General features: G+C 30.3%; 1 protein-coding gene across 1 annotated transcript; it reads left to right on the forward strand.

The window, feature by feature from the left end:
* The first annotated feature begins 6,339 nt into the window (after positions 1-6,339).
* Positions 6,340-6,771, forward strand: LOC107418934 (SKP1-like protein 1B). The gene has a single exon (XM_016027636.3). It carries the CDS (start codon positions 6,340-6,342, stop codon positions 6,769-6,771), a length of 432 nt encoding a protein of 143 aa, XP_015883122.3.
* The last annotated feature ends 5,480 nt before the right edge of the window (positions 6,772-12,251 follow it).

Consider the following 12,251-nt stretch of genomic DNA (forward strand, 5'->3'; position numbering starts at 1 on the left):
AACTGCAATAGCAAAGATCAACACCAAAAATTGCAATTCCACACCAAAAATCCAACAAATCCGTGGCCTCCAACAAAAACAAAAGTGCAATTTTTTATTTTTTAAATTTTTTTATTTTATATATGTTGCCGCAAACCCTTCTTTTTTCTTTTTTCTTTTTTTTGAATATATGAATGCAAATATTTAAGACTAAAACAGCAAAGAAAAATCAACAAAAACCAAAATTAACAAGAACAATGATGAAAAACAACCAACAAACTAGGAAACAAAAATATGATAAAACTAGAAAATCCTAATTCAACTAGGAGTGAATTTAAAAAAATATATATATATACAGAACGTGTATGGGATGGATGCAATCTTAACCTAATGCTAAAATTGCAGAATAACACAAAAACAAATAAAGCAAATAAAGATAGATCAAACCTGAACAAAATGTGGTTCTGATACCAAATGATACGAATCTAGGACGACCTGCTCCTAAACCCGTATTATATTAGCCCAGATCTAATTATGTTCAAGTTTTAATGGATTGACCTCAAGCCCTAACCAACCTGTGATTAGAAACCTTCGTATATCGAAGACGCCACAATAGGTGTTGGATGTCCTATTGATAAGTTAAAACTAAAACACTCATTCACTAATAGTGTTTTTGGTGTTCAAAAAAACAAAGAGAATTCAATCTCATAAATAATTTTTTGTATAAAATTCAAGTTTTATTTCTCATTGAAAATAAACCTTTAAATAGGCTTTGAATGAACAAAATAAAATCCTAAAAGGATTAGGAAATTTCAGCCAACATAGAATCCAATTAGGAAATTGCCTAATTTCACATCCTTTCCAAATCTAATTAGGATTAATTAATTTCCTATTTTGAATTAGGAATTAATTAATTTAAAATAAAAATAATAAAATAATAATTTTCCTAAACTTATTTTTCCAACAAATAAATAAATAAATAACCAAAAGTAAAGGTAATTTCCTAAAACAAAAAGTAGAAATCAAATTAGAAAACTAGAATACTAAGTTTTTGACTAAGTTGACTTTGACCAATTTGAGCTTCAAATAAGCTTCTATATGCTTTTTAGGATGCCAAATAAGATTATTATAGAGTCCCACATATTTCCCTTACTTGGAAGAAAGAGAACAAGCCAACTTAGCAAAATACAAAAAGCCAGCGGAAAATACAGCAAAACCCAACCAATTTCTCTCTCATGTGCACACCACTTAAATGACCAGCTTAGCTTTGGCCTTGACCAGTTACCACGACTTCTTTATGATATCAAGTGAATTTAAGAAGATTTGACCCCATGTCCCGCTACCTAGAATCCATAAATGCACCAAAACAGCGATTCGAGTCCATATCGGCTTCCATCACTTGTATGCTTAAAACAGGCCTTGTATCTTCGGGTATAGACAATCCCTATTGAGAATGAGTTACACTGGATAAAGGCAGCAAGGTTGTCCTTAAATCTCTTAGTTTGAGACTTAATGATCAGTTCGGTCTTCATCTGTATCGAGTCAGCACTCCAGCAGGTTGTCGATTGTGCGAGCATGGGCGGATTCACATCACCCTTTCTTTTCAAAAATTACATCAAGTACAATCCCTAATAGATTTTATCTTTGGGATCAATCTAAGAAGGAGTTGAAGAGTGGGGTTTTTGGGTTTCACCTTTCCTTTGCCATTATTGTCGTCGCGGTTAGTTGGGTTTCTTCTTCCTTCGTCTCCGTCAGTCAAATGGGTTTCTTCTTTCTTTGTTGTCATCAGTGACCTGTGGTGGGCTTGGTTTTTTATTTCATTTGAAATGCAAGTTAGCAGAGTTTCTTCTTTCCTTTGTTGCCGCAGGTTAGGTTGTACCAAATTTACCAAGTTATCGGCTTTAGTTAAATTGTAGAACTTAAAGGCATGCTATGGATATTCTGATAAGAGCTTTGATGTACTATTGAAATTGTTATCAGAGATGTTTCCAAATGACAATGTTTTGCCAACATCCATGTACAACGTTAAGAAGACTTTGAGTGCTTTGGGAATGGAGTACGAGAAGATTCATGTATGCTCTAAAAGTTGTATTTTATTTAGGAAGGAATATGTGAAGCTTAATGAATGTCCTAAATGTAGATCTTCTAGATGGAAAATTGGTAAGAATAGAGTTGTTAGCAATATTCCAAATAAGGTTTAATGGTACTTTCTCATTATTCTACATTTTAAAAGAATGTTTCATAATGCTACAACAACTAAGAATTTGACATGGCATGCAACAGGAGAAATGTTAAGAAAAAGGAAGTACAACACCCTGCAGATTCTCTATCTTGGAAGTTGGTTGCTCGTTTATGGCCAAACTTTATAGTAGAAGATAGGAATTTGAGACTTGGGTGTGCATCAAATGAAGTTAATCCACATAGGATGTTGAGTAGTAGGTATACTTGTTGGCCTGTTATGACAATTGTGTATAATCTTCCTCTTTGGTTGTGTATGAAGTGAAAATTTATGATGTTAATTCTTCTAATTTCTAGACCAAAATAACACAGCAATCATATTGATATACACATGGAGCCATTAGTTGAAGACCTATAAAAGTTGTGGAATGAGGGTGTTACAATCTTCGATGCTTACTGTCAAGAGAAATTCACCTTGAAGGTAGTGTTGCTATGAACAATAAATGATTTCCTAGCTTATGGTAACTTATCTGATCAAGCAATGAAGGGATATTATGCTTGTCCAATCTACAATGAAAACATCTTTGCTAGAAGGTTAAAGCATGTGAACAAAATGAGTTTTAGCAGGCATAGAAGATTTCTTCCTCCAAATCATCCCTACAGAAGGCAAAAGAAGGCTTTAAATGGATTTCAAGAGTTTGGCGTGCCTCCAATATTGCTGAGCGGATAAAAAATCTTAAATAAGCTTAATGCATGAGTTTTGATAACTCAAATAAAAGGAAAAGGACTATGGATTCTGAAGAATGCTAGAAGAAGAAGACCATTTTTTTGAATTGGAGTATTGGAAATTTCTCCATGTGTGATATAATTTAGATGTCATGCATATTGAGAAAAATGTTTATAAGAGCATAAATGTTACATTGCTCAATATTCTTGGAAGACGAAGGATGGAGTTAATGCTTGTTTAAATTTAGAAGAAATAGGTTTGCGAAAAGACTTAGCCCCTAAGCTACAAGGAAATCAAACTTTCCTACCACCTACTTGCTATACATTATCAAAGCAAGAGAAGAAATTGTTTTGTAAGTGTTTAGAAGACCTAAAGGTTCCAAATGGTTATTCTTCAAACTTTAGGAATTTAGTTTCAATGGAGGACTTAAAATTGGTAGAATTGAAATCTCATAATTGTCATACATTGATGCAACACAACTCTTGCCTCTTGCAATTCATGCAATCCTTTCTAAGAACGTGAGACATGCAATTGCAAGACTTTGTTTTTTCTTCAATGCAATTTGCAAGAAGTCTATCATTCCTTCTAAACTGGACACAATTTAAAATGATTTTCTTACAACTTTGTGCCTTCTAGAGAAATTCTTCCCACCATCATTTTTTGATGTAATGGTTCATCTAATTATGCATTTGGTACGAGAGGTCAGATTGTATGGACCAATACATTTCAGGTGGATGTACTCATTTAAGAGGTATATGAAAGTATTGAAACTTTATATTTGAAATAAAAATCACACAGAAGGTTGTATTGTCGAGAAATATATTTGTAAAGAAGTGATTGAGTTTTGTAAGGAATTTCACAAAGGGTTAGATGCAATTAGAAACCCGATTGGTAGATACCAAAAGTTAAATGATGAGGATGATGTTGGTGCCCCCACTAAAGTGGAAAAAGTTAATCAACTAATCAACAACTTTGGGAGCAAGTCCATAGATGCATACTTTTGAATATATCGGAAGTGGAACTGTACGTGATGTATGTATATATATGTTAAAATATAGATTAATTGATATTTTGATATATTTATTAAGTAGGAAAACTTTTCTCTGTTTTAGAATTCATTTGCATGCCTTGAAGTCAAGCAAAAGAAAATAGAGAAAAAAAGCAAAATGATTTTAAGATGAACACAAACATACATTTATGTATCAATTACGTGATAAGGTATGGAAAAAATAAATATTAAATATCATTGTTTTAGCTTTAGGTTTAGTGAATAAATATTTTTTTATATTTTTTTTCTTTGACTAGATTGGACAGAAGCAAATTCAATCAAATCATACAGTTTCCAAAGCATTAAGATGGATAGCACATGGTTTGCAATGGATGGGTAACGAAGCATGAAGGATATGAGATTAGAGGGGTTCGATTCAACACTTTAAATAGGGATAATAAGTGGGTCATCCGGAATGGCGGTGTGAAAGTAATTGCCAAAAGTGAGCATTTTGCTAGTGCTAAGAACAATAACCTTGTTTTAGCTGAGATGACATACTATGGGGTCATAAGAAAAATTTGGGATGTAAATTATACTATTTTTTGAATTTCGGTTTTCAAGTGTGAGTGGGTTGACAGCAGTGGTGTGAAAGTTGATGAGATGAGGTTTACATGTATTAACTTAAATAAAATTGGATATAAATATGACCCATACATTACGATTTCACAAGTTCAACAAGTATTTTATGTTGAGGATCAACTTGATTTGAGATGATTTGTAGTTTTAACTCCACCACAACATGGTACTTTTGTTGAAGAAGAATTTGTTGAAGAAGATGTTATTGGTGATACTACGATGGCTCACAATCCATTTGTTATAGTTGTCAAGTATGGTTGAAAATGATAATGAGGATGAATGTGAGAATGGTTATCTTCGTAATGACTGCGAGGGAATATGGATAAAAAATATGCCATCTATTAAATAAATTGGTAAGTAGATTCATTGACTTATGTTTAAATAACTATATATTTTTTATTATTGTCTTAATAAATTTATTGTTCCTTTCTTGTGTTTTCCATTCTTAGTATATATTTTTGTTAATTATGTGTACATTCACAAATGCTTAATTATTTTTTTTGTTATTGTTGTCAATTAATCTGGGTTTAATTAAGTTGTGCTTATTTAATTTATTACATTTGTTATTATTCTTTAATTAATTTTTGTTACTTTCTTATTATGTGTTTTTCATTCTTAGGAGAAATGTACCTCACCAGAACTTAAGAACAATGATAATTTTAACAATTTCATTTACTAAATTATTTTATAATAATTAATATTTATTTATTTTGCATACGTGTTAATAATTTTTTAATATAATTTTTTTATGTGTAGTATGAGGGTATAAACAAGAGGATGTCAACCAATTTAGAGCTAAATGGGCATGAATTATGATCTCAAACATTTCATCTCGATGAATATGTATGGATGGTAGTTTAATTGCTTTTGTTTGTACACATAAAATAGTTGACTAAATTGTAAAAATATTACATGAGTTAATATTTAATTTATTTGAAATATTATTTTGTTATGCAATTATTTATTTTAATTTTGTTGTATTTTAATTATTTTTGATGAAGCTAGATTTTAGTCCAATTTTGAAAAAAGAAAAAAAAAACACAAAAGGCAACGCTTTTACAAAAAAACATTGGCAAAGGTTAGAAAAAAGCAACGCTTTTAAGCAAAAGCACCAGCTTTGATTAAAATTTTAGCGACAGTTTTATTAAAAGTGTTGGCTATTATTTAAACTTTTAGCGACGCTTTTCAAAAAGCATCGGCTATTATATAAACTTTTAGTCTAAACAAAAATTATAAACTTTTAGTGACACTTTTTAAAAAGTATCGCTAAAAGTCTAACCAAAAACCGACTTTTTTAACAAAAGTGTTGCGAAAGACTTAGTCAATAGAAGACGCTATTAAGAAAAGCATTGGCTTTTCTCCCGACATATTTTAGACTTTTAGCGACACTTTTTTGCAAAAGCATCAGATATTCTTCAACATTTGGTGATGCTTTTTTTAAAAATGTTGGATTTTGTACATATTTACCGATGCTTTTCCTATTAAAAAGCATTGGCTTTTCTTGAATATTAGGGGACGCTTTTCAAGTGTCGGTTTTTGTGTGGTGATTTTAGCAACAAGATATTGAGCGATGCTTCGTGAAGCGTCGGTTTTTATTTTGCACAATGCATTAATTGCATTTCTTGTCAATGCAATTCTTATTTTGTTGCCTTGTAGAACAAGATATCAAAGTGAGTGAACTTTTATTACCAGAATGTTTGTTCAGTCTAAATAGGATTAAGATTTGTTTTCAAAACAATCTCTTACTCTTATATATATATATATATAAGTAACCGATCGCCCACTTTTGTGTCAATATTCAAGTTATTAATTTTGTTCAACGTATAACATAATGTACACAATGTTTGCATCATCAACCAATGGCATCAATGTTGTGAAGTTGAGGAGCTCCGATCATAAGATCTTCATCATGGACGAGGCTATGGCGGTGAAGTCTAAAACCATTAAGGACATGTTTGAAGATTGCATGGACGATGATTTGATTCCAATCCCCAACATCAATGTGAAGACGCTTTGTAGGATCATAAAGCGGTGCAAGAATCATACAGACAATAAGATCACCATTGAAAAGCTCAAAAAGTTGGACGATGAGTTGGTCCCAATCAACCCGGACATTCTTTATGATCTCATTCCGGCAGCAAACTATTTGAATATCAAAGATCTGCTAGATCAAGGGATTCAAAGAGCTGCCAACATGATGAAAAGCAAGTCTCCCAAGGAAATTCATCTGATTTGTAACATTCAAAATGATTTTACTTATTAAGAAGAGTGGAAGATCAGCAAGGAGGATTCTTGGGCTTTTGAGTGATGAACGATTCATATTATACATGCAAAAATTTAATACGTTGGGCCTATGTTTACATCACATTAGAATATTAGAAAAAGTAAGAATTGTCACTTGTGTAATCAAATTATATATTTTTAAAAGATATATATCTATATATATATGTTCATTCATAGTGAATTGGTAATAATATATATTTATCATTTTTCATCCGTTTTCTCTTTTATTTGTTTTTAGTTTTTTAATTTTTGAGTCCATGCTTTTGTGGTTGTTGTAAGGTTATTAAAGTTTTTTTTGGATTTGAATGATTATTAATGTGGAATTGATGGCATGACTTTTAATTTTCCTTCCTTTTGTATGGGTTTCTAGGAGACAAATATTATGAGACCTTTTGTAGCTCTCATTTTTATAGAGAGAAGAATTGAGAAAAGGAGTTTTATTTTGAGGTGCTTTGCTTGCATTGTGTGCATACTCTAAGTGTAGTAAAGCTTAGGTATATAATAGTTCATAGTGAAAGATTTGATGGTGTCATGTCCAAATATAAGTCAATTCGTTGTATTCTAAGAAACGAACGTCACAGAACCATCTGCACCAGTGGGGCGAAATTCGTAAATGTGCCCTTGGCAATTTTTTTTTTATAACAGAAAATGAATAAATTTATTCTCAAGAAACTTTTTTATTTTTATTTTTTTATATCTTTCTTAAGAAAAGCAATTCTTTCAATTTCACAATGCTTCTAAAGAAATAACATTTTTGGCAAGGGCACAAGTTGCTTTGTTGTTGTATCTATGTGAAAACAAACCAAAAAAATGTTTTAGATTGCCAATTTTGCTTTTAAATCATATAGAACTTATATATATATATATATATACATAGTGAGACTCTTATTTAGGATTCCTGCATTTTAGTAAAGTTTAAGTTGGATATCATCAATTATCAGATTAGCTTATGTTTCACGTGACATTTTTTTCTTTCTTTCTTTCCTTCTTTCCTTCTTTTTCCCTTCAAAATTCAGATGGTCTTCTTGTTTCCCCTTCCTCTCATATTGTTCAACATCAAAATTCCTCCGTCACAATACGTCACCAGACCTCAGATCTCAAGATAGCAAAGGCATAACCTAATATTATATCATTTGAGTCTCTTTTCTCCATGCAGAACTTCCAGATGCTAACTCATCTACCTAGATTTAGACTTCCCTCTAAGACTCTCATTACAATTACTCTTTACTTGTGGCAAAAGCACACCATACCAAATTTGAAGGATTGAGTGAACGCCAAGCCACATATGCTAGGGACCTTTTTTTTTTCTTTCTCTCTAAACCATGTTGTAGTATCTTTCTTTCTTTTTTTCCCTTATCTATCGATTATATTTCTTTCATCCAAATATTTTGATTCTAAATTTTTGATTTTTGAATATGGAATATTGAAGAAAATAATAGTCAGCAGTAAAATATGATGGACTTTTTTTCCTCTGTGTATTTAATATGTAATAATGTATGGATGCGACCATAAATTCTAAAAAGTTAACAATTAGAGATTTTTTCTTTTCTTTTCTAACAATGTATATGTTGTGGAACAGAGCAAGTGTCAATTTTGAAAAGTTGAAATTTGCTGATAATAGAACACCAAAATACCATTGATTTCTAGTAAGAAAATATATTTTACATGTAGACATATATTTTACATGTAGACATAGAAACTGTTGAAAATAAAATAAGTAGTAAAGCTGAATTACAATTACAATACCAAACACCAAACAACAATAATGAAATAATAAGCAATTATTCAGAGTTTAGGATGACATGTTTAGTTGCATCGAGGCATGCAAATGCACTATGGTTAGAGAAGATACACCCCCTTTGCACTGGGTTGTTCAGCGATCCTTCAAGAATGTTGTGTGCAACTAAGAATTTTCATGAACTTCTTAAAACACTAGTAATGCTCAATATATATATATATACCAAAAATATATTTGATAGTAGTAAAATATTTTTTGTAATAATAAGGAAATATGGAGGATTTGAGAAAAGAATATTTTAAGGAAAGAAGAGAGACTAGCTGATTTTCTATTGTTGTGTATTTCTAAATGGGAAAAAAAACTCTTGTCTTTAAGCTTGGATTGAGTGTCTGTTATTAACTGGATGATTTTTAGGAATAAAAAATATTGGTTTTGTGTAACTTAACAACAAGAAAAATAAACGTTAGAAACCAAATTATATTTTTTAATGTTAATAAACTAACATATACGTTACTAGTAAATAAAATAGGAAATGGACTTTCACAAAACAACCAAAAATATACATTAGGTAGTACTATTTTATAGGAACTAATATCGTAATTCAACCAGACAATTGAATTATAATGTTAAGAAACAACTTAGACTTAGTCTTTAAGTAAAATCTCTTTTCATATAATATGCAATTAAATAATATTAATAATTTTTAAATCAATTATAATAATCCGCCAAATGATTTGAAATTTATTAAAATATAATTTTGTAAAATAAATATACTTTGAGCATTTTTTCACTGTGCAATGGGTTTAGGTACCTTCAAGGTTTGAACAAATACTTAGTATATATAAGTTTCTTTTTGAAAGAACCATAGTGAACGAAGTCTTGAACTAGGCTTTTTAAACTAGGTTTTCATTTACAACACACACAGTACAGGTAATTCTTCTTGAGTTCTAATCTGGTTTGCACTTTAAGGGTCATACACATGTATCTTGTGTCATGAGTATTTTTAAGAAGTAACCTAATTTTCCACGGTAATGACTATACTATGATACTCACTTAGGTGAAACCTCCAAAGGAAGTATGTGATCAACTCCATGCAAATGGACATTCCTTGGTTTCATTTAGAGTTATACTCTTCCTACATCATCACAATTTTAAGCACTATCACCATAGGAATGGAACTAGGAAATTCTTTTTAATTCTGAAATAGTATTAGTGCTTCATGTCACACTCCTGTTTCGTTCTTACCGATTAAACATTTTTCATGGGATCTCCAATCACGAAGGTTGGATGTTCACTGTGGTGACTATATTTATAGGCTTCAGTCCCATTCCCCTCGATGATTCAATAACTTGCCCATGTGCTAAGCCTTTTGTAAGCGGGTCCACAATATTCTTTTCACATCCGACAAAATCAAGAGAAATTATAGCGTGTGTTAGTAATTGTTTAATAGTTTTATGTCTAATCTTTATATGTCTCCTCTTCTCCTTATTATTTTTACTCTTTGCCTTTGCAATAGTTACTTGACTATCACAAGGCAAAGGTACAGTAGGAATTCGATGAGGCAAAATTTATATGTTTGCCAGAAGACTTCTCAACCATTCATCTTTATTACTAACAAGGTTCAGAGCAATGAACTTAACTTCTGTGGTTGACCTAAAAATTACAGTTTGCTTTGTTGGCTTCCATGCTACTGTACCACCACCTAAAGTAAAAACATAACCACTGGTGGCTTTAGTTTCATCTGAATTTGAAATCCAGTTAATATCACAAAGACCTTCCAAGACTATAGGAAAACCAGTGTAGTTAAGACCATAATCAATTGTACATTGAAGATATTTAAAGATCCTTTCTATAGCAATCCAATGATATTAGGATTACTAGTATACTTGCTTAATCTATTAATACAAAAAGATATATCAGGTATGGTTCAGTTACATAAATACATAAATGAACGAATGATTTTAGAATATAAAAGCTGCGATATTGCATCACCTTTATTTTTTGTTAGCTCTGAGTTGGGTTCAAAAGATGTAGACATATGCTTCACATTATAAAAATTAAATTTTTTTAATAGATTGTCAACATAATATCCTTATGTTAGAGTAATACCTACATCGCACTTTATTAATTTTATGCCTAAAATAACATTAGCAATGCCAAGATCCTTCATATCAAAATTTTTAGACAAAAATATTTGTGTATCATTAATGATATTCAAACTTATACCGAAAATAAGAAGATCATCTACATACAAATAAAGAATTACGCATATATTTTCTACCAATTTAAAATAAACACATTTATGAGCATCACTAATAACAAAACCATTAGAAAGAATCACACTATCAAACTTTTTATGTCATTTCTTTGGTGCTTGTTTTAAACCATAAAAAGATTTAACTAATCTACAAACTTTCTTTTCTTGATGAGGACTAATAAAACCTTCAGGCTAGTCCATGTAAATTTCTTTGTCTAATTCACCATTCAAAAAAGCAATTTTCATATCCATTTGGTGAATTCTAATTTATAAATGGCATTCAAAGCAATTAAAACTCTAACAGTAGTGATTTTAGTAAAGAATAAGTATCAAAGAAATCAATATTTTTTTTTATTTAAAGCTTTTTGCAACAAATCTAGCTTTAAATTTTTCAATAGAGCCATCAGTTCTCAAATTTTTTTTCCTAAAAATCCACTTGCACCCAATTGTTTTACAACCAGGAGGAAGGTCAGTTAAAATCCATGTATTATTGCTTATTATTGCATCTATCTCACTATTAATAACTTCTTTCCAAAAATGAGCATCTAGAGAACTCATGACTTCATTGAAAGTTTCAGGGTCATTTTCAATTAAAAAGGTTAAAAAACCATTTTCAAAATTTTTCTGAACTTTATTTCTTTTACTCCTCCTAAATTCAATTTAATCTTTGAAAGGAATAAAATTAGAAATTGAGTTTTCACTAACTTGTTTGGAAATTTTATCTTCCATTGGAAGTATATTTTCAAAAAAAAAGGAATATCTTGAGATTCTATAATAGTATTCATAGAAAAATCAGAAACATAAGAATTAATATCAAAAATCTATAAGTAATACTATTTAAAGAATAACTAATAAAAACATAGTCAATTGTTTTAGAACCCAACTTTTTTCTTTTTGTTCACAAGAATACTTACATTTCCAAAACACCCCCACATTTTGAGAAATTTTAAATTGGGTTTCCTATTTTTCCAAAGCTCATAAGGAGTTTTATCAAAACTTTTATAAGGGATTCTATTAAGAATTAAACATGTAGAATGTAAAGCTTCACCCCATAGATTATTAGGCAAGCAAGAACTAATAAGCATAGAATTTACTATATCAAGTAGAGTTTTGTTTTTCCTTTCAGTTACACTATTTGCTTGTGATGAATAAGGCGTAATTACCTGATGAATAATGCCATGTAATTCACAAAATTTGTGCATTTTATCAAAGTATATTCACCACCTTTGTTAGATCTCAAAATCTTTATTTTCTTTTCAAGCTAATTTTCTACTTCAGCTTTATAAACCTTGAATATATCAAAAAATTCACTTTTAGAATGAAATAGATAAACATAACAATATTTAGTGAAATCATCAATAAGAGTAATAAAATAACGTTTGCCACCACGACTCAAAATATTGTTGCAATCACATATATCACCATAAATTAATTGTAACAAAGTAGTTTCATTTTCAACAGATTT

This window comes from Ziziphus jujuba, chromosome 2 (assembly GCF_031755915.1).
Source record: "Ziziphus jujuba cultivar Dongzao chromosome 2, ASM3175591v1".
In the NCBI taxonomy this organism is placed as follows: Eukaryota; Viridiplantae; Streptophyta; class Magnoliopsida; order Rosales; family Rhamnaceae; genus Ziziphus; species Ziziphus jujuba.

Coding starts and splice junctions, on each gene's coding strand:
- LOC107418934 (XM_016027636.3), top strand. CDS start 6,340: ATGTACACAATGTTTGCATCATCAACCAATGGCATCAATGTTGTGAAG.